Below are 23,910 nucleotides of genomic sequence, written 5' to 3' on the forward strand. Positions count from 1 at the left end.
ACATAACTAGTTTATATGATTTGAGAAATTTTTCTCCATGTAGTTTTTGAAGTTTCAATGTAGTCCATGTAATTTAAAAATCGTCCATATAATTTGGACTCAGTCTAGTCCTAGTTCACATGATTTAAAAATTTAAATTCTTATTTAATCCAATTTCACAAATTAGCAACCTCATTACCATATTGACAGAATTTTTATTTTTGCATGGTAGCTTTCTAATTACGGATCGTATTAGTTAATTGTATAATGATTTAAGGTCGAGTAAAAAATAAACATGTTTTTTCTAGTAGGTCGAAGAAAACAAAATTTAAGAACATATTTAGCCCAATCATCAAATCTAAATTAAAACGAAACCTAAATGATACAAACCAATTTGAAAATAAAATCAAACCATGGATACCTAATTAAAAATGTTAAAATCATAAACATAAAATGGCCCAAATCAAAATTTGCCATTTACCAGTATTTTATTGTTTTTGTTTTTGTTTTTTTTTAATTCCGACGAAAAACACCCTACGACCAGAACCCAAATTATTCGAGGAAGTCCACGCGCGCACATTGCAGTGTAAATAGCAAATTATAAATATAATTTCCTAAACATTTCCATTAATTATCTATTTATTTATTTAAATAAATATAATAATTTTTTCCCCTTCTCCTTCCCCGTAGGGTTGCAGCAGATAAACGCCACCACTCCACAAGCACCTGTCTCTATAAACTCAGAACTACAAGAAGCTCAAGCTTTTCCTTTTCACTTCATTTTCACTCTCCTTATTTTTCTCTCTCTCGCTCTTCCTCTTCCCTCCCTCTCTCCTCTGCAACAATGGGTGCCTCACTTCCACCCAAGGAGGCCAACCTCTTCAAGCTCATCGTCGTAAGTTCTCGATTGCTTTCTCCTATCTCCTCCTGCTTCATCATCACTTTAATCATACTTCGATCGAACTGGAATAGTTGTATCCCTTCTTCTTGTTTTCGTACAACAAAAACCCTAGATTCTTTGCTCAACTTTCTGCTGGTTTTGTCTGTTATGCCATTCAGAAACGTGGGCAATAGAGGAAATTTTGGAGTTTTCTTTTTGAAATTGCATTTATGTTTTCTGAGTACTTGTAAACGAGTAAGCTAGTTCTCGTGTTAATTGGGTCGTGTACTGCTCCACTACGTGCTACTAAGTCGTGATTTGTTCACTTTGTAGTTTGTGTGATATTCATCAGCTGTACTATTGATCAATACTGAGAGATTGTTGCAAACATAATCGAGTATTGTGTTTTTTGTTTATTTGGTATTACGCTTGTTGCAGAAATCATACGAAACAAAACAGTACAAGAAGGGCCTGAAAGCAGCTGATCAAATATTGAGAAAATTTCCCGAACATGGAGGTACTTCCAACTCATGGCTAATGCTTATTCAATTCGAAGTCTATATCTAACATCAGGGCAGAAAGCATAGACATCAAATGGACGAGTACTATCTGTCATTTCCTATTGTCTTTTTTACTCTCATGAGTAATTTTTGTTCCCCCATGATATCAGAAACTTTATCCATGAAGGGTTTAACATTAAATTGTATGGATCGTAAAGCTGAGGCATATGAACTTGTTCGTCTAGGTTTAAAGGTTGGTGTGCCTTCTTACTGTATTTGAGATATATTGTTTGATAGCAGCTGATCCATAATATAGTTCGTGGCCATCTAACTTATTGTTTTGATGCAGAATGATCTCAAAAGTCATGTTTGCTGGCATGTTTATGGTCTCCTATATCGTTCGGATAGAGAATACAGAGAGGCAATTAAATGTTATCGAAATGCCCTGAAAATAGATCCTGACAATATTGAAATATTACGTGATCTGTCACTTCTACAGGTTTGAACTTTATGCTACTTCTTTTAACCTACGGTTTTTTTTTTTTTTTTGCATTATCATTATATTTGTGCAACACAGAAACACCCTTTGTTGCTTCTGAATCTTGACTATATTGGTGAAATTTGGATGATACTTTTAGCCATCAACAAATATAATTTTTACAAGAGCCTATATTTGATTTAGAGAAACTATTATGTTGATAGAATGAAATTTACGGAACCTAATAGTCAAATTGAGGTTACTAATAGGACAATGATTTTTTGCTTAAGTAGAACCAAATAGTGCTAAACCTCGCAATGCATTTTTGTATTATTAACAAAACATCAATTTGACCATTAATTCCTGAAATATCATTCTGTCAATGGGAGTTTACACTAGCTCAAGCAGAGTTTTCTTTTAACTATATGCAGTATTGTTCAATAGGCAAATCATCCTTTGAAGTTGTCTATCCTTAGGTTTCAAGTGAATCTTCCACTTGGTGTTGATATAGATGTGGAAGCTTCTGCTATGCTGAAGAAATAGCACAAATGTATGCTGAAGTAAGTATCAACTTGCAGAAAGCCAACCAAAAGTATACGGTAGTCGATGATATTAAGGAATGAAGAAAAGAGTTTGAAATGGGTACTCTAGCCTTGGTCCATCTAGAAAAAAAGTAGGTTTCCAGTTGGGAGTTGAAACAAATTGAAGAGAAAATGGATTGGACCGTGTTGATTATTATGCATGGAATCTTTTTTCATAATCATAGTTAACGTAGCCTCAGGGAAGGATGAGTCCATCATAAGGGGGAAGGGAGGAAATTTGTATCGCTCAGGATTGTTGTCATTTTGCTTTTTCTTTTTGCATTTGTTACTACTTTAAATAGTTGGTTGGGTGGTTCAAAGTTAGATATTTTATGATTCGGTTGGTTGTTTTCTTTTTTGAACAAGGAAAAAATTTTCATTGATAATATGAAAAGAAAATGATCAGGAAACAAACTTCTGAGGGAGCGAGAAGGAAAAGGAAAAGGAAAGGAATTTTTTTCTATAGGATATGGAATTTACAAAAGGATTAAATCCTATCCAATAAGTTATGAAAAACTTCTCTAATTGCTTATAAGATAATTGAAGCTATAGTTGACAGAAGGAGTGACATAGATTCTATCACATGTTGAGGAGAGGTTTCGTTGTCATTGAAGAGCCTAGCGTTGCTCTTGTTCCAAATTGACCAAATGAAGGCTCAAGTGAAGGCTCTGTTGATGTGAAGCCAAAGGGTTTCCTTTTCTTGCTTGAATGGTGATGAAGGAGAATCAATGCCATCCAATCTTGAAAATCATTTGGTAGAATCACTGACCATCCAAAGATGGATAAAAACTGGTTCCAAATCTTAGATGTGAAAGGACATTACATGAAAATGGAAGCCTTAGATTCAGTTTCTGCTTTGCACAAACAACACCTAAAAGGGGAGATAGACCACCAGGGACACCTTCTTGTAGCTTATCAAAGGTGTTTAGGCATTTGTGGTTGAGCTCCCAAATTAGAAATTTAACATTTTTTGGATATGAGGCCTTCCTAGTTTGAATAGATCATTTGAAGGGGAAGCCATCCTTGCTGCATGCTTTTGGTAAAATATTTGGTTGTAAAAAGGCCATGATGTTCTAGTTTTCAAAGCCATAAATCCGCTCCATCTGTTGGGTTGTAAGAGGACAGTAGAGTTGATAAAGATGCCGATTTTTCAATTTCTATATCTTTTAGGTTCCTACGAAGATCCATTTTCAGCATTCCATAATTTAGCCACTGATGCATTCTTAGAGCAAGCTTGGCAGTTTAATAAGGGGCAGTCCATGATTAGTGGGTTTTTTTCCAATCCAGTGATCTGTCCAGAACATAGTAGATCTACCAAAAAAAAAAAGAACAAGCTCAACAAGGAGCATTACAATGATAAGAAGATATATAAATAAAATACAAAACAATGAGCCAACAAACTAAAGAATCCGGGACAGCAGAACCAATAAATCACAAGGCTCCACCAAACAACCCAAAAGTAAAACTCCATGATGAAAAGAACACTCGACCACTGGAGCCACCCAATCGAAGGAGAAGCAACCCAAAAAAGCCACTTGGAGCTAACAATGCCCAAAGAAAAATACCTTCGGTCATTAGACTATCTCTCTCTGAGAGAGAACCCAATGCATTATCAAAATGTTCTTGTTTATTGCCGATTTGACCCTTTGTGTGCTGTATGATTCGATTGGTTGTTGTAAAAGTAGATAGTTGTTACCAGTGATGGTTATATTGGGAGTATGTGTGTTTGGATTTCCAACCACTTGTTGTAAAGTTCCAAACCTTTATGCAATAATGACCAATGGGGAAATGTGCTTTTGACTATTGGGATGGTTAGCTTGTCTAGATGATTTTTGGATGAATGCAGTCAAAGTTATTATTTCAAAAATGTGGTTTTGACTTTTGACTAAAAAGTTAGAAGTATTTGCTTGGTTAGCTTGTCTTCATGGTCTAAATTTATTCTGCCAGCTCTAGAGGAGACGTCCCATGTTGGCCATGCATCCAGGAGATGTTCATTATTTGGAATCTTATTTTTTTGAATTCGAAACCACCTTTCATTGATAGACGAGAAGACAAAATGTTTAGAAAAACGATCTCCGAGTTTGCAGACGACACTATTTTCTTTTGTTCTGGTAAGGAAAGTGCTTTTATGAACTTGAATTGCCTCCTAGATTTCTTCGAAACTTTATCGGGTCTTAAGATAAATAGAGGAAAAAGTTCGTTGTTAGGGGTTAATTGTGACGCTGATAAGCTTAGAGAGTTGGCGACCCTCGTTGGGTGTGAAGTTGGTGAGTTCCCTTCCTCTTATCTTGGTCTTCCCTTAGGTCATAACCCAAAAAGTTTGATGTTTTGGACGCTGGTGTGTGAGAAATTACAGAAGCGCCTTTCCTCTTGGAAAAAATCCTTCTTTTCTAAAGAAGGCAGACTCACTTTAATACATTCTGTCTTGAGGGGTATCTCGACGTATTATCTTTCCCTCTTTAAGATCTCAGTGGCAGTTAGTGAGACCTTAGATAAAATCATGAGGGATTTTCTTTGGGAAGGTGTGGAAGAGGGGGGTGGCGCTCATCTGGTGAGTTGGAAAGAGGTTACGAAGCCCCTGGATGTGGGAGGTTTGGGTATTGAGAATTTAAGGCTTAGGAACGAGGCTTTCTTGGCTAAATGGTCATGGCGTTTTTTCCATGAACCTAACGCCTTGTGCCGAAGGATTATTGTGAGCAAGTATGGGTCTCATTCGTTTGATTGGGTTTTGGCAGGTGGGTCTAAGGTGATCAATTATAATCCTGAGAAGACTATGGCTTTGGGTTTTCTCGTCTTTTCTTATTCCATACATTCTGTGGTGGGGGAGAGTCGTAACACTTACTTCTGGGAGGATACTTGGGTAGGAGATGAACCTCTTTGTATCGCGTTCCTTGGCTCTACCATCTTTGATCTTTCTGAAAAGAGGCTTCATTCAGTGGCCGAGCTTTTGAATCCTCGGGGAGGGGTTCCTTCTATTTCTTTGGGCTTTACTCGTGCCTTAACGGACCGGGAAACCTTAGAGGTGTCCGTTTTGCTTATTCTGGTGTCCGAGGTGTCCTTATTCCCTGGGAGGGAGGATGTGAAGGTTTGGACCCCCAGCCCGTCGAAAGGCTTTCTTGTAGTTCTTATTATCTCATATTGAGCTCCCCGTTTTCTTCTTCTCTCCCTTCGACCCCTTGGTTCGCCTATCTTTGGAAGATTAAAGCTCCTAAGAAGATCAAGTTCTTTGGGTGGCAAGTTCTTCTGAGAAAAGTCTTTGGAACAAACTCTTACCACTATTTGGATGGTCGGCTGCCCTTCCCACCAATATGTCTCAACTGCTTGCATCGATTTTTGTGGGCCACCCATACAAGAAAGAAAAAGCCAGCCTTTGGATCCACTTCATTCGGGCTCTTCTTTGGACTACATGGAATGAACGGAACCGTCGAATCTTTCAAGATTTGGAGCGCACACCACATGCCACTTTTGAATCCATTGTTTTTTTGGTCATTACTTGTTTTGTTTTAAATGCTCACCCCTCTTCCACTCGTATAGCTTTGCCTTCTTAATGACAAATTGGAGAGCTTTTTTGTAACCCGCCTATGGGTTCTCATTCTTTTTGTAATCATCTCTCCCTCCTTTTTTCAATTATATCAGTGAAATCATTTCGTTTCAAAAAAAAGTTCTTCTGGGAAAAGTCAATACCTTGGATCGTATCCAGAGGATGTCGGCCTTTTGTTTGGGTTCGCAGTTGTGCGTTCTCTGTAAGAGCGTCTCAGAAGACCTTGATCATTTGCTGTAGACTTGTCAGTTTGCTTAGGATCTCTGGCATCGTTTCTTTATGTGTTTGGGATGTCCTGGGTTCATGCTAGGGATTGTAGGCTATGATGGAGGAGGTGCTTTTATACCCCTTTCGGGATAGGGGTCGTATTTTGTGGCAGGCTTGCTTTCTAACTATTTTATGTGGTATTTGGCTGGAAAGGAATCATAGATTGTTTAGGGGGTAAAAAGTCCGTGGACTACGTTTGGGATATCGTTAGATTTAATACTTCGTTATGGGGCTCGGTTTCTAAGCCTTTTGTAATTATTCGCTAGGCTTTATTCTTTTGGATTTGAGTCCTTTTCTTTAAGGGGCTTCCTCTCTCAGGGCTGTTTTTGTATGCCCTTTAGGCTTTTTTGTAGCCCTTGTATCTTTTTTCATTTTCTTCAATGAAAGTTTTGTTTCTTATAAAAAAACGATCTCCCATAAAGAGCATTGTTTGGAAGTTTGTGAAGATTTGGATTGTCTATTTCTTTTTTCAGTGTCCTTATCATGAAGAGTTTTAATGTTTTCTTCTACTAATATTTTGACTGTTAAGGAATTTTTGACTTGCTTTTGAAGATCAATATCATATTTTTTCTTTTATTCATTCGCACAAAAATGTTGGTAGCTCTTGTTCGTGGTCCAATCTTTGATTATGACTTGCATGATTGGTAAAGGATCCAAGTGATTGATAAATGATCCAACGATGATATTCTTCAACTCCTATATGTGATTTTCTATTAGAACAATTTGTCGGGGTATTCTCCGATTTGTGCTCTCACCAGAGGCTTATGGTTGTTCTTTTCTCCTGTTTGAAGTGGTTTTGGTTGTTTCAGCTCGTCGTTTTGTCAAGTTAGTAGGTGTTTTGTTCTTTAATGACTTATTCTATTGTGATTTTTGAAGATTTGTTCTTTATTGGCTGTTTTGTCCTTTTTAGCTCCCTTCTGGAGTTTGTATTCTTGAATATTTTTGTTCCGCTTCATCTATCATGGAAAAGTTTGTTTCTTGTTAAAAGAAAATTGTGGTAACAAGCTCAAGTCTAAAGTCCAGATGATTTGGATGAATGCAGTCAAAGTTATTATTTCAAAAATGTGGTTGGAAAGAAATCAAAGGATTTTTAAGGACAGAACTCTAGAGTGTTAGAGTGGATCTAGCTAAATATAAAACATCTTGGTGGTGTTGTTTATCTTCAATTCTTGTTAACTATTCCTTAAATAACATTTGTCAAAATTGTGCCCTTCTTGCCACTTTGATCTATCTTTAGATGGTAGACGTTTCCCATTTACTCCTCAAGCAGTCAGTAACTTTGAACATATATGTAACGTTTCAAGAAAAGTTTGTTTATTGCACAAAAGTATGTGTTGGAAGATATTGTGTATCGAATGTGTCTTGGTCACCTTTTCAGGCAGAAAGCAAAGAGATGTTGGACAAATTTAATCAAATTAATTATTTATGTATATGGGAAAGGAACCATATAAATTTTAATGGGTAAGCAAAAGACTGGAGCCGTAGGGAAATATTTGAGTTAGTTCAATTGAATTTACCCTTCTTGGTTTGTTTAGATTTTTTTTTTTTTTTTTGTTTTTGGTGTATTCTATCTTCTTCACTTGCAATTACTCTTGAATTGATTTTTTCGGGATTGGGGGCCTTTTTGCAATAATGGCCTTTTTTTGGGGAGAATTATCGACTTGGGGGGTTCTTCTTAATCTCCTAAAAGGAGTTTTGTAATGTAGTTTCTATTGCACCTTTTCAATTATCAATGTAAATTTTATTTCTTAAGATAAAGACCTGTTACCTGAAAGTATTGAACAAGTTTACTTTGATTTTGGCTTTTCTAGGTGTTTTGGAAGGCGTAAATTATGTCACTCGAATTGTTTTTTATCCTAAATTAAGGGGAAATGATTTTGCATTTTGATGAAAATTTTGTGTTATCTATTTTGAGAGGTTTGGAAAGACAAAAATATAAGGATTTTCATGGAACTTATCTATGGAAGGGCGTATGGAGACAACTGAATATTAGGGTTCTAATTGTAGCACTTCATTGGCATCCTTTTGTAATTGCACCATTTTGCAATATTTGTTTTATTATCTCTAGTTGTGCACTTTTTTGAGAGCCCTTTGGGGCTATGCCCTTTTGTAGTTTTTACGCATCAACTTAAAGTTTCATGTTTCAATTTATAAAAAAAAAAAAAGAAAAGAAAGAAAAGAAACAACAGAGCTTTAGAGAGTCGTGGCTTGATTAATGACAAGATTGCCTCCAAAAAAGAATAGGGCTATTTCCTCCCACGTGATGATGATCTTTATTTGATGTGTTATGTCTTAATGACTTTATCATTATGATGCAATCATTTTCTTCATTATTTGATTTTTTGGGCATGCTTTTGGCTAATTATTCTGATCTTTAATGTTTCAGGCCCAAATGCGAGACTTGAAAGGCTTTGTTGAAACCAGACAACAACTTCTGACCTTGAAACCAAATCACCGCATGAATTGGATTGGATTTTCTGTTGCTCATCACTTAAATTCGAAGTATGATCCCATCAATTTGACTTGTAATTATATGTTCTGTTGTTCTATGGATTATTTGGTCCATTTATTCCATGATGTTTTATAATTTTGGAGGTGGTTCTGTTCCACCCTTCCTTCCAGGGGGAAGGGTAAAGTTGTTTGGTGGGCTGGTTGTTTTGCCGATGTTATGGTTGGATCGAGAGGAATAATAGAATATTTGGGGGATGGGAGGGGAAGGGTCTTGGGATTATGCCCGCTTTTTTGTTCTTTTTGTTGGCCTGTTGGTGAGTCCTTTTGAATTGTTTCACCCTCCCTTTCGGGAGAAGGGTAAAGTCCTTTGTCGGACTAGTTTTTTTCATTATTATGGTGTATTTGCATTGAGAGGTATAATAAGCAGAGGGGAGGGGGAGGAAGTCTGGTCTTTGGTTAGGTTTAGTGCTTTGCTGTGGGCCTCTATTTCGAGGGACTTCTGTAGTTATTCGCTTGGTCTTGTTCTTTTGGATTTGAGCATTTTCTGGTTCGGTTAGGCTAATTTAGGCTCCTTGTTGGTTTGTTGTTTTTGTATGCTTGCTTTTCTGTTCTCTTTGTTTGCCCGGTTGTGGGCCCTTTTGAATTCTTCCATTTTTTTCAATGAAAGTTTGATTTCTTTCGATAATTTTTTTTTTATACAAATGAGATGTCTAAATTTACGAAACCCTATCTTAGAAAAAGAAGAGAAGTTCAAACAGCATTTCCAAGCAATTTTAGAGTAACTTTTAAGTTCAAATATCTTCTGAAAGCTCCCGAAAATGAAAAATATCTATTTTCAAACACAATTTAAAGCTAATAACAATGACAATTATAATAATATCAATGTTTTGGAAAAAAATTTTTGAAGTGTGTGTGTGTATATATATTAATTAGTTGTAAGAAACCACACCTCATGTATTGGTTTTAAACTTTTAATTTTGTTTTTGTTAGATAAAGAAGTTGAAAACCTGTGACTGTTACTTCGATAGACAATTCATTGTTCTATCTCATATCCGCTAGCAGAGGTTTCAATATTTTGGTTTTATTTGTAAAGGGTTTCCGCATTATTTTACTCAAGTATTTACTCTTTTTGATTATTGAAAGTAGGGCATATGGTTTTCCACTGAACTTCTTTTGTCACTTTTAGTCCATCAAAAGCAGTTGAAATTTTGGAAGCATACGAGGGTACACTTGAAGATGATTATCCACCAGAGGGTGAACGCTGTGAGCATGGAGAGATGCTCTTATATAAGGTATTCTCTTTAACAAATTATAAAAACAAATTCTATATCAGTAATCCTAATTTTTTCTGTAATTACTGTTGTAATTGCTTTGTCAGTTCTTTTTATTTTATTTTTTATTTTTTTATGAGGTTTCTATACATATTTTTTGCACGTGAATATCCAAGGTTGAACTTTGTTGGTGATTGTTATTAGCAAAGCTTTATTTGGTTGATAAACCATTTTTATGCTTCTGTCAGATTTCTCTGTTGGATGAGTGTGGCTTTCTTGACAGAGCTCTTGATGAGTTGCGCAAGAAAGAGCTGAAAATTGTAAGTTGGCCCTGTCTGTTCCATCTCCTTGGGATTTTTATTTAAGGTTTTCTCTACCCCCTTGCACTTGGGCTGTTCTTTTCTGTGTGATTAATACATCTCTTAAGTTTCCTATAAAAAAAGAACCTTCAGTATGACCAATCTGGTCCATTTACAGGTTGACAAATTGTCTTACAAGGAACAAGAGGTTTCACTGTTAGTTAAGCTTGGACGTCTGGAAGAAGGCGAAAAATTGTACAAGACACTACTTGCCATTAATCCTGACAATTACAGGTATTAGATGGCTTTAATTTTTTTCTTTGATCTTTAGGATTTGAATCTCCGGTTGTGCTCTCTTTGAATAAAAAGATCTCGAACTGTATGGCTTTATGGAACGACTGATGATGGACATATTTCTTTGGCTCTAAGGCATTTAAAGGAACAAAAAGAGAATTGCTGAACTCTACTTCCTATTGCATAGGCCAGTAGGTTTCATATTTAAACACGTAATGAATGAGGAAAGAAAGGAAAACTGAAGGATGCTTACTGATGATAAACCCTTCTCGTACTTTATTTTCTGCACGTTCAGTTTCTTAACATCTTGAAAAGCTTCAGAAGATGATTAACTTAGCTGAGTTCCACATAACTATGTTATCTCTCTTTCTTCCACAAAGGTGTGTATTCACACCAACCTACGAATGTCATATATATTTTGATGTGTGATCAATTATTTATATTTGTAGGTGTGATTTTTTTGTAAAAAATTTGGTCTGGAAAATCCATTTGGTTAGGTTCTAGATGATGCTATTTTTTTTCTTGCCACTGATTAGATACTATGAAGGGCTGCAAGTTTGTGTTGGGCTATTTTCAAAAAATTCTGAGTATTCTCCAGAAGAAATTGAACGGTTAGATGAATTGTACAAATCTCTGGGGCAGCAAAATGGGTGGTCATCTGCTGTTAAGGTATGACAGATTGACCAATATTTTCTCAATTCTCTGAACTTTTCCTTCAACTTTCGTTTTGTGAGTTTTAGACTGGCTGGAGAAATATAATTGTCCATTGTAAAACTTGACATGACCAAGATTTCTAACTGCAAGTGGATTTCTTGCACGCTTTAGTGTGGAATGATAACTTGGCATGTCATATTAATATACTATTCAAGGACGTGTCTATTTGTGAAAGAATAGTTTTGAATTAATTGAAAAAAGTCGTATGACAAATTCAAATGCTCACTGGTTTCCTTTTTATGCATTTTGTCTACCTTTTCTAACTAAGCTGGGTGGTGTTGTTTCCTCCTTACCTCACGAGTATCTTGGTATGCCCTTTGGACGCACCCTAGGGCGTCATTTTTCTAGAATCAGGTAGTTGAGAAGGTCTAAAGGAAACTTTTCTCTATTGAGGGAGGATGCCTTATGTTGATTTTATCAATGTTGAGGAGGATCCCACTTGTACTTTTTCGCCCTTCTCAAAATCTCGTGAGTTGTTATGAAAACCCTGTAAAAGGTTATGAGAAATTTTCTTTAGGACGGTGTGGAGGGGAGGGGGTGGGGTGCATTTAGTTATTTGGAAGACGTTGTACAGAACTAGCGAGGAGGGTGATCAGGTATAAAGAATCTTGATTCTTTTTCATTCTGGAGAGAAACCAAACTTTTTATTGAAATATTGTATAATTCAGTTATTATTGTCTTTCTTGTTATTCCTTTCTTACCAACATTGTTTCTGTTGTTATTGTCCAACGTGTCAACATCTATCATAGTTTGAGTTTCTTGACATTATTAAACTCCTCCTTCAGTTGTGTATTTTTTTTTCTTTTTGTGCAGAGAATACCACTTGATTTTCTTCAAGGTGACAAATTTAGAGATGCAGCTGATAATTATATTCGGCCTCTTTTAACCAAGGTATTTATGTTATGGCTATTCATTATGTTTTTTAGTTCTCTATTTGTAGTGGGTGCTGAACGTCAGTGAATCTCTTTTTTTATTTGCTTTAGGGAGTTCCTTCGTTGTTTTCTGATCTATCCCCTTTGTACGATCAGCCTGGAAAGGTTAGTTTGCTCTATTTCTGGGAATTTTTCTAGAACAGTTTCGAACTGTTGAATGTAATTGTCTAATGTCTGTATTGCTTGAACAATCAACTCATGAAATTTTCTAATGTCCCCTTTAATGAACTCTCGTCCAGGCTGATATACTAGAGCAATTAATTCTTTGGTTAGAGCATTCAATCAGATCGAGCGGTCAATACCCTGGCAGGTAATATTTCTATTTGTTTTGTTTTCCTTTTGTTACTGGTACAAGTGTTTACTCTTTTGTAGAAGATTGAGATACGTATCTAAACTCTATTTCTTTCAACTCGTCTAACCCACTTGGAAAGTGTGCAATGACTGGACTTCTTGCCTTTAGTTTGTTGATGTGCTTCATTTTTTAAAACTTGGTATATGAATGGGTTATAAAGAAAAAATGAGGTACAAATTGCAGGACAAGACATTTGTAAGGCCTCCAATTGTAAGGGTTTATGCTAGAAGGGGCAGAGAGGGAATTTGTGATTAAGTTAGTTAGGGGTGGGGCCCTTTGGTTAGAGGAGAGAGACTGGAGGGAGGGGAATATAGAGTAATCGATGTCTTAGGGTGGAGGGTAGGTTTTATTTTTGTATTGAGGATGGCTGTTGCTGTGTGGAGAGATTACCAGCGCTCTCGAATTTGCTGGTTAGCGTGTTTCTTGCATTTTTGCTTTGAATTCCAAGAACTTGTAAGGGGATACCTTACAACATTCTCCGATGAAAGTCAATGGATTTCAAAATGGATTGGTTGACTTTGAATAAAAAGGAAGAGTAATTGCTCATTATCTCATTGATTTTGCACATTTAGGGCTTCATTTTATCATTTAGGAAATCCTTTATCTGGTTTTGGATCTTTTCAACTTTTGCTTTAAAACATTGCATCTTAGAAATATGTAAATACATGAATGCATAATATTTCCATTGTCAAAATCATTAAAATATATGGAAGTATTCAAATTTAATTAGAAAAAGTGCATTTAAAGAAATGTGTTATTGCCATGTTTGTGTCCTGACTTTTTATAAAATGACATCTTGTCCATGTCTATGCTCCTTAGGCTTATACTGGTGCATAAGGATTTTTCAGAAGTTAATCCTACTGCCATTGTGAGCCCTAAAAGCAAAGCTGACCTGCGCTTTATGCATGCCTAGAGAATGTTAAGGGCTTCTAAGGCTACCGTGGTTTGCTCAAATGAATTCTCTTAATAAATCGTCTCTTATCCAAAAAAAAAAAAAATCAAGTTGGTTTGTTCTGGTACTTCATAATTTCTGTGGTAGCTGATGGAGTTATTATCGCCTATAAGCTGCAACGTTATGAGCTTTTATAAAGAGATTTATCATTTTAGTGCCTTGTGGCTTCTAAGAAAATTCAATTTCCATGATCTTTTGAAGTAGTTGCTTTTTTATTTTTTTTTTAATCTTTGTACTTCTCTACTAGGCCCTTTCTATAAAAAGTTGCTTAATGTATTGATGCGTGGTGTTGAAAATCTGACCATTAGTTCACTAGTTTTCATGGTTTTTGCATCCTATTGTTTTGTTTTGGAGTACCCTTGCCAGCATCACTAGTAATAAGTTCTGTAACCTTGATTGAATTTTGCATGCTTGATGAGTAAAGCATTAGAAAGCAATTCTTTTTTTGAGTACAACATGTGGGGGTGAGGGATCGAACTCACAACCTCTTAGTTGGAGATATATGCCAATTACTACAGAGCTATGCTCGCTTTGGCTAAAGCATTAGAAAGCAATTGGCCTTCCATTCCTAAAATTTTCTATCTTTGGCATCATATAGGGGTGCTTCCGTTCCTAAAATTTTTCTATCTTTGGCATGATATAGGGGTTATTTTATAATTTATATCCTTCATTTAGTGGACACCGATGATCTGCCTGGAATGTGTCTTTTATTTTTTTCTTCGCTGTTCAAAAAGGGCATCATTTATTTCTGCTTCTACCTTCCATTTTCTTTGCTGCAGTACCGGAAAGGAGCCCCCATCAACACTCATGTGGATTTTGTTCTTACTGGCTCAGGTTAGTGTCTTTCAGTTTAATGATTACTTTAATATTTTTTTCTCTTGATTTTATTTCTTTAAAGTATAGCTTGTGCTCATGATATTCTGCATGCAGCATTATGACAGAAGGGGCCAATATGACACTGCTCTCTCCAAGATTGATGAGGCTATAAAGCACACTCCAACTGTCATTGACTTGTACTCTGTGAAGGTGATACAGGATGGGAAAACAATGTTGTCATTGATTAGGTTATGATGTTAGTTTATGTGCCATGGTTTGGGATGTTTTCCTATAATGTTTTGGATTGGTTTGGTATGATTTAGTTTAATTAGGGTTTCATAAAATGATTGGCAGATCACACTTGGATATAAATAGGCCTTCAATGTACTAGAGAAGAAGGCAGCTTGAAGCATTAAATGTTACCTATTGATGTATTTAAGGCTTGAACGCTTGTTCTGATTGATGAAACATATTCTCAAAACTTGTTTTTTTGTAACAATATTTAAAGAAAAACAGTAGTAAATTTTAAAAATTGTGGTGAAGGCTTTCATCAATCTTTTTCAATTCAACAATATGTAAGGTGGGAATTCGAAGCTTTATATATGTCTTAATTAGTTGAGTTATACTCAGGTTGACCTTTCGTCGTCTTTTAGTTATTTAGAATCATGTTTGATTTATATTGTTTTTTGTGTTATTATTCTACAGAGCCGGATATTAAAGCATGCCGGTGATGCAGCTGCTTCTGCTGCATTGGCAGATGAAGCGAGGTGCATGGATCTTGCAGATCGTTACATTAATAGTGAATGTGTCAAGCGTATGCTGCAGGCAGATCAGGTTTTACAATTTTTCCATTTCTGGATATGATATTTCATCTGGTGCAAAATTTGGCTATTTATGTTCCATCACTGGGCACCACTAATGTTTCCTAAATAATGTCGTACTTAAAGGTAGCCTTGGCAGAAAAAACGGCAGTTTTGTTTACAAAAGATGGAGATCAGCACAACAACCTTCATGATATGCAGTGCATGTGGTTTGTCTCCATCCGCTGCCGGTTCTTTCAACTATCCAATACCATTGTTCTTAATATCAATTAAATATGATCAACTTTTCTTGTAAAAGGTATGAACTTGCATCTGGTGAAAGTTACTACCGCCAAGGTGATCTTGGACGGGCTCTGAAGAATTTTTTGGCTGTTGAGAAGCATTATGCTGATATCACCGAAGATCAGTTTGACTTCCATTCTTATTGCTTGCGGAAGATGACTCTGCGCGCATATGTTGATATGCTTAGATTCCAAGATCGATTGCATTCACAGGCATATTTTCAAAAAGCTGCTATAGGGGCCATCAGGTGAAGCCTTTTGATAGGATCTGTATTGTTTTCTTTCGCAACTTTTTGCATGTTTTGACTTCCAATATGACCTCCTCTCTCCATTCTTATTCTCCAACTAAGATGCATAGATATGGACATAATGGGAATATCTTTTAGTTCATGAAAAAGATTTTACACATTTCGATGCCTTTCATTTTTCAATCTTAAAATGTCTTATGTTTTAAATGCTATAAAGAAAAGACTGAAATATTGAACATGTATAAGAAGGTGAAGAAACTAATTACATATTTCTATAATATACTTTTTGTGCATGCGTCAAAACTATCATGAAAAATATAGCAATCTAGTTAAGTGTTCTTAGTGTTCAGCACATGTTAGTTATTGAAAAGTTTCCAGAACTAAAATGTTCGTCCTCCATAGCTAAGCTAGCCAAATATTTACATAATCTTAGACCAAAACCAAAAGAGATTTATCCCCTTTATTTGTTCACAGTGTCATTTTTGCATTCTTAGAAAAATGTTTTTATTGTTAATTTTTCTATGTGGTCTTTTTTTTTTATTTTTTAGAGAAAGGACTCTAAACATTTTATTTGAATTTGAAGTGCAGATGCTATATAAAGTTGTATGATTCTCCTCCTAAATCTAGTACCGGAGAGGATGATGATATGTCAAATTTGCTTCCTTCTCAGAAAAAGAAGATGAGGCAAAAACAGAGAAAGGCTGAAGCACGAGCTAAGAAAGTATTGTGATTTATTATTGCAGTTGTTCTTGGAGGGCTTTTCTCTGTTGGCTTCTAATATATTTTGTTGCACATTAGGAGGCAGATGTGAAAAATGAAGAAACAAATAATTCTGGTGTCTCGAAGTCTGGGAAACGTCATATCAAACCTGTTGATACAGACCCGCATGGGGAAAAGTTGGTGCAGGTTGCTTTCTGTCTGTTTTGTGTATGTTGGTGGGTCGGTTTGTGAAGCTCCATAAGTTTCATTTCCAAATTATATAGGTTGAAGATCCATTATTGGAGGCTACAAAGTACTTGAAGTTACTTCAGAAGCATTCTCCCGATTCCTTGGAGACACACCTACTTTCTTTTGAAGTAAATATGAGAAAGCAGAAAATTTTGCTTGCCTTTCAGGTACGTAGTACGTTTTAAATGCAGATCTTGGGGCTGCCCCATGCTTTTCTCCAGCATAATTGCCCCAGCTGTGGTACACGAGAATTATTTATTGCTGCGGATTAATCTTTTTGGCCCAAATAGTTGCTCCAGCTGTGACAAATCTGCTATTCCATTTTTTTTTCCTTTATATTAGAATTATCATCTTTTCCATGCGCTTCTACAGCTTTGATTTTGCATATATGGAGGGGAAGAAATCAAAGAGTTTTTGAGGGCATTGAAGCTTCTTTTGATTCTTTTAGAAATTAGAAATAGTGTGCATCTTACTACTTTGTAGTGCTTAAAACACAAGAAATTTATTTGTAACTATGGCCTATACATGATTCATTGATTCTTCAAGATTGGAAAGCATTATTTCATTAGTTTTGCTGGGGAATGCCTCATCCCTTGCCTGTAGGCTGTTTATTGTGTTCTTGTGTTTATAATATATTGTCTCTTCTCCAAAAAAAAAAAAAAGTCATCCTTTCTGCTTATTTTTTCCTGTAGGCTGTGAAGCAACTTCTAAGGTTGGACGCAGAACACCCGGATTCACATCGTTGTTTGGTATGTTGCATGTGATGTGTATAGTTTCATAGAGCTACTAGGAGGCTATATTTGATATCTTATCCATTTTTCTTATGTTTTTGAAACAACTGGATTATATGATTAATTTAAACCTGCATGCTTATTTTCAAAGACATACAAACCATTTTAGTCTTTTTGCCTCCTTTCTCTCTAACTTTTTTCTCTCCCTAAAACGCTTGTCAAATTCTCTTTAAACTTCAAATATTAATCATTCACAATAACTTTTAATTATATGAAAATTACTCAAAAAACTGTGTAACCAAATGTTAAAATTATAATATAAAAATCACTTGTTATTAAATCTCTTTCACTAAAATCACCCATTCTAAATAATCATTCTTAAACAAGTCCTTATTTTCTTTTTTGACGAAAAACTAAGATTAATGAAAATAAACAAAGAAGTTTAAATAATACAAACTACCAAAAGGGTAAAAAGAAATAAAAATAAAAATACTCTCAGGATGAGATTTGAATGCATCCCAATTAATACAAATGTCAATGCAAGAATAATTAATGAACAATTTAGAAAGAGAACACAATTGAGAAGCCTTGGCTAGATCAAAATGTTCTCCGCAACATCTTTGTTTGTCCTCGAAAATTATCTATTGCTTGTTTGAATAACTTGTTTCCAGGTCACAAACTTAAGGTGAATTTTTTTTCTTTTTCTAAATAGGTGTTTCATTGTGTGTGAAAGAACTTATTTTTCTGTTTTGTGTGTGGGTCTTTAGCATGTCTGAATGTTGTGGATTGTTTAAAGCTCATTCATATTTGTTTGCAGATCAAGTTCTTCTGCAAGGTGGACTCAATGCCTGCTCCAACAACTGACGGTGAAAAACTTGTCTGGAGTGTGTTAGATGCTGAGCGTCCTCTGATCAGGTTTTAGAATATCTTTTAGTTACATTCTAGTATTTATTCTGTTGTTTACTCTAAGTGGCTCAAATACTCCTTTCGGCAGTCAAGTGCATGAAAGATCTTTGATGGAGGCGAATGAAGTTTTTCTTGAGAAATACAAAGGTTATCATCCACTTTGTTGCAGTCTCGTATACCATAAAACTTGAATATTTAAATTTTGTTCACATCGACACATATTGGATATTTGTTCTTGGTGGATTTATGTAGTGTGTCGACACGTATTGCATAATGAAGTTTTTATTCTGTACATAATAGGACATGTTTAGACAAGTGATCTGGATTTTTTTTTTCCTTTTTTTGAAAGGAAAGCAAACTTTACATCTAATTAATGAGAATATATCAAGAAAATAGTTCTGACTAATAAACTAGATTCTCAAGTTCCAAATCAACCTATAAATACAAGCAACGAACACTGTCTGACCCTTTTCAAGTCTAAAACCTCCCCGAAAGATCAATACAAAAATTAGAAAGCCCACTCCTGAAAATACAAATACAATTTCCAAAGATAATTCTTTAACTTGAAAAAGTTTTCCTACAATAATTAATTTTTGAAAGAATAATTGTTAAAATATTTGGAAAGAGGACTACGAGGCAACTTGCTGTTCTATGTTTAATTCGACCAAAACATTCCTCGCAACTAACTTTTTTGTGATGTTTGTTTTGGCCCATAGCTCCATAATGTGTGTGCATTCATTTCGTAATGTGTTTGGATCTGTTCATATGTTTTTTAAAACAATTTTTTTTCATATTGCAGACTCCTTGATGCATAGAGCTGCAGTTGCAGAAATGCTAAATTTATTAGCACCTCAGAGAAGATCTGAGGCTATCAAATTGATTGAAGAGTCAACAAATGGCATGGTGCCAAGGTTAACACATCTTCATGAGTCTCTTATTTACTCTTCATACGGGATATCTCTAGATTCTTGGCTTCGTATTTGTAACCAAAGTAAGATCTGGTTTTATTAGAAATGGAGCACTTGGGCCGGTTAGGGAGTGGAAGCTCAAGGATTGCATTGCCATTCACAAGCTCTTGGAAACGGTCCTTATTGACCACGCTGCTGCATCAAGTAAGCAAATCAAGTTCCCTGCCAAATCACATGTCCACGTCTTTTTGAATTTCAAATTTTCAAACTCATATCATAGTGTGCAATGTTAAAGTTCTAACCATTTAGTCATTATATATTCTTACCTCATCTCATCACTAGCAGCAGTTGCCATTAGAATGAGTTGGCAACTTTTAATATCAAAGTTGTTAGACACATAACCAGGTCCAGTCTTTGTTGTACATTAGATAAAAGATCAAATGGTTTTCGTTTGGCATGTAAACCTCTTGATATTATGGTAATTGAGTCCGAAAATGTAAATTTCGTGGCAAGAATGGAGCATTGAGCAGACTATTGGTGGTAAGCTTAAAATTGCATTCTTGGGCTAATATCTCACTTAATCATGTGTACATCCTTTGATGGATTCTTCGTAAGAACTTGCTTTGAGAACATTCTTGCCCTCTCAGGAAGCCAAGGGCCCTTGTCTCATTTCCTCCATCCCCTTCCTCCTCTCCTCTCCAACGGAGAAATCATTTGTATAATCGATAAAGTGCTCCCAAGAAGGGGAGACTGGTCGCATAGCAGGCTCAAAATGGAAGTCTAATTCAAATGAATTGGAATTTGGTTGAGGGAGAAAATCTGGCATGAAGCCTGAGATCAATATTTATATGTTCTCCCCAGCAAAATTACAGTTAGCGTGCAAGTTATCTGTTTTGTACGGGAAGAATTTTTTTTTTGGAGAACATTTATTCTGTAGTTATGAGTAGTTGTTATATGGAGGCTGCTAGAATTGCCAACAAGGAAACCAAAGCCCGAGTGTACTTTTGATGGTCTAGAGTCACCCACGACAGCTTGTTTGAATATGAATACAAGCAAGTAGTAGGGTATGTATGGATTAAAATAAGATAGAAAAATTGTCGGTTATAACTACTAGAAGAAAGCAGTACGCCTTAAAGAAAGAGAACTTTGAAGCATCCACCTGCTATAGAAAAAATCGTGGTGAACAAGAAGATAGCGTATTATCCAAATACCTACCCTGCACTTGCCAATGGTAAACAGAGAGTTGAGTTGAAGGTCATGATGGGTAACTAAAGCAGTAGAACGATGAAGCAGTAACAATAACCCGTATGCATTTCCACTGAGAAGTTCGTATCTTTGTTAAAAAAAAAACTATATGCTAACAGTAGGGATTCCTATCAGTCATTGGTCCTCTGCAATCTAAGTTAGCTCTTGTGCGAGAATCTGTAAAGGAACAACTTCTGAAGAAGAGAGATCAGTGGATGTGGAGATTTTGGTACCTGCAAGGATTTTCAGTGAATACAGGCTAAAGTTGACATTAGCAAATACATTCAATGTCTATATGTAGTGGGATACTACGTACTGCCTTCCCCTTGAACAGTAATGACAAATTTGAACTCGAGATTTCTAGAGGGAGGAAATTGATGTAGGCAGTTACATTGTTGTGATCTGGTGGGGTGGTAATGTGTAATTTAGAAGTTAGTTATGTTAGTTATCCACGGTAAAATCTGTATCACCGTGCCTATCAAGCATATGAACATGGCTAGGTTGTAAACATTAAATAATGAAAAAGATTTCTCTCTGCAATTTATCAACCTGTTTTAATGGGGAGGGGGAGTTTGTGTAATAATGATACTGGCATACTGGCAGACAGCAGTAGACAGTAGTTGATCATTTTGTATCAAATTAGCGTGATTTTTGAAATTTAATTTATATATACTGATTTCTGATCTGGTGTTTTGTGTTGCCAATGTGAATTCTGCCATAGGATGGAAAACTCGTTGTTCTGAGTTCTTTCCTTACTCAACGTGCTTTGAGGGCGGCCTCAGCTCTGCCATACCAAACTCAGTGAACAACCAGATATCCAAAGATGTGGAAAGGATTGGTACCGGTCGTTCTGAAAGCAGTCGAAATGCCAACTCCATTTCTGATAACGGAAAGCTAGAAGGATTCAAGGAGCTCACTATTTGACCGCAATGTCTAATGCCAAACATATAACGAGTTGTTGCATTTGCAGGTTCATTTTTGAGATGGTATAATGCCCCTAGATGATTTGAAAGCGTCATTCCGAAAGCTGTCCGGAGTCCATTAATGACTTGCAAAGGAACAAACAAACACCGTCACAAGCTAGGTCCATAGCTAGCTGTGGTGATCCGGTTTGTAGTTTGCTTAAGATCTTGTTTTTCTCTCTCCTTTTTTTTCCCTTCTTTTATTTGTTTTCTTTTTACCCAATTCTCTGATATGTATTCCTTCTGCAAATGTGTATAACTTCAATTCCCATTGCATTTGGAGGGTTAGACATTTTCGTATGCTCACAATTTTTGTAGATCCTAGACGAAGGATGTTGTATGGGTTTTGCTCGAATTCGAAATCTGAGGTTATATTTAGGAGAAGAGAGCTAGATTTCTTTCCCTTTTTCGATATCCTCCTTGGTTATATATACATCATCCTGATCCTGAAAAATAGAGATACTGGACTTTTTCACTGACTGCATTGTTATGTATAAACATCATGTGGAAATTTTTGCCATGAAATTACTTTTGACAACCTTTATGTATTGGCTCTTCAATTTTATGCTATCATTTTGGTGATCATATCTGATTCTAGTAGCTTCAGTTTAAGCCATCACAGAGAATGAAAAGATTCTCGGTGGAGCTTTAGTGTTTAGGGTTTTTTGTTTTCTAGTTCAACAATTGCAGGGAAGAGAGTCTTATTCACTTGAGTTAGGTTCGGACTGATAATTCTCGATTGAAATGTAGTTGGTTGATTATATTTGGCTCGGAGATTGACAATTTGACATCAAGCAAGTAGAAGTTTCTACGACATACTTCTTTGTCGATGTATATTTTAAGGAATGTTAGTTTACGAAGAATGTAGAAGTGAATTTATCGATTGGAAATGAGTTTGTAATGTATTCTATATGACATGAAAAAACTTGTAGGTGTTCTACAAGCCATTAAAGATATGATTTTTTCTCCAAAAACTTCTATCTTTTTTAGAAGGCAAAAGCAATCCAATTTTTACTCCTACGAGTAAATTTTTCTTCTAATTTTTTGGTGTCATCTAGCAAATCTTATATCTGGATGAAGTGCTGTAATTTTTACTTGAATTAAGTCTCAAGATTAATGGCAAGTAAATCTGTGAAATCTGATCGATTTGAATAAAAGTCGAGCCTTGGTGTTGTATTTTTTGAAGTTGTATATATATATATATATATTTTTTTTTAAGGTTTATATTTGTTTGAATTCACATAATGATATATATTTTTATAACAAGCTTGAAAAAGTTAAAAAAAAAATGTAATATTTATTAAAGTTTGAAGGGTCCATTACAAATTTAGGGTGAAAAATGACTTGGTTTAGAAGGTTTATGTTAAGAATTGACTTTGGATTGGGTGGTAAAATATACATTGGATTAAAAATGCATTTCTTCATTCATATCAATCATGTTGGTTTCTGTTTCCAAATTGCTCATATAGCTGTTATGATTTTGTAAGTTGCCTTCAATTTACTATTGTTTGATTTAATGGGATTTATGTGTATTTTAATAATTAGATTTAATGTTGATTAAAAATGGTCCCATATTTGGAATTCATGTATTAAACATAATCCATTCAATTTTTTTCAATTCAATCTCACGGGGCCCAATTTACTTTTTCCGACATTATTTTTTGGCAATGTTTTTTCTTGCGGCTGTTTTTTCCTTATGAACATTTACTCCTAAAAAATGTTATATAAGGTATATATATATTTTTAATTGGTATTAGAGTGTTATAATTTATAAATATATACTACTTTAAAAAGTTATATAATATATACTTTATTTTGGTATATATTAAATATTAGGTTATATAATATATATGCATTTTTTTCTATTTCTAACTTACATGTTATATAATATATAGCTTTTAGTGGTATATACTAAACTATTAGGTTATATAATATATATCTTGAAATATATTATACATCCAAAATTTACTCCATATTAAATGTACCCAATATATACTCCACAAGATATCCTACCTGCGTTGTATATACTTGATTTAATAAAGAGAAAGATATACACAACATATACTTTATACACCTAAAAATGAAACTCAATATATAGTATCTCTTTGAACAAAAGCAACTCTAGGTTTTCATTTTTCTCATTTCTCAAGTAGCTACAACCTTCAGCGATATGTAGGGTCGTCGGGTTTGCTGCAAATTTGCACCGTGGAGGGACGCTGTCAGTTCGTGGAGGAGGAATAGTCCGCTGTGCTCCTGTCGTGGTCGTCAACCGCCGTTGTCTGAGGTCGTTGGAGAGGAGACTATTGGAGGAGGGGGCGGCGACTCACACAAGAAGAAGGGTGGGGAGAGAAAGAGAGGGAGAGAGACGTAGGTTTTGAGAGGGAAAGATATTAGGATTTCTTAAATTTGGGATAAAAATCTTGAGGTAGCAGAAATTTTGATTTTTTCCTTATTTGTAATTTATTTATTTATTTATTTATTAAAAATATATGAATATGGGTAGCTTTATAGTTTTCACATGGGCGTAAATATATCAATTATAAAATTTTAAAC

General features: G+C 35.3%; 1 protein-coding gene across 1 annotated transcript; it reads left to right on the top strand.

Annotated features, from left to right (window-relative positions):
* Window positions 1-651: 651 nt before the first annotated feature.
* Window positions 652-21,832, top strand: EMB2753 (tetratricopeptide repeat (TPR)-containing protein). Its single transcript, XM_022290841.2, has 26 exons — window positions 652-874; window positions 1,298-1,376; window positions 1,530-1,612; window positions 1,709-1,858; window positions 8,613-8,728; window positions 9,864-9,969; window positions 10,197-10,268; window positions 10,426-10,541; window positions 11,078-11,210; window positions 12,069-12,146; window positions 12,239-12,292; window positions 12,427-12,497; window positions 14,271-14,325; window positions 14,422-14,517; window positions 15,013-15,141; window positions 15,255-15,337; window positions 15,427-15,657; window positions 16,246-16,378; window positions 16,456-16,563; window positions 16,641-16,772; window positions 17,298-17,354; window positions 18,154-18,251; window positions 18,331-18,389; window positions 19,042-19,153; window positions 19,254-19,354; window positions 21,117-21,832. The coding sequence occupies exons 1-26, from the start codon at window positions 824-826 to the stop codon at window positions 21,317-21,319; spliced, it is 2,706 nt and encodes a 901-aa protein (XP_022146533.2). The 5' UTR covers window positions 652-823; the 3' UTR covers window positions 21,320-21,832.
* Window positions 21,833-23,910: the final 2,078 nt, after the last annotated feature.

This window comes from Momordica charantia (genome assembly GCF_013281855.1).
Source record: "Momordica charantia cultivar OHB3-1 chromosome 9 unlocalized genomic scaffold, Mcharantia_2.0 BLBB01000009.1, whole genome shotgun sequence".
In the NCBI taxonomy this organism is placed as follows: domain Eukaryota; kingdom Viridiplantae; phylum Streptophyta; class Magnoliopsida; order Cucurbitales; family Cucurbitaceae; genus Momordica; species Momordica charantia.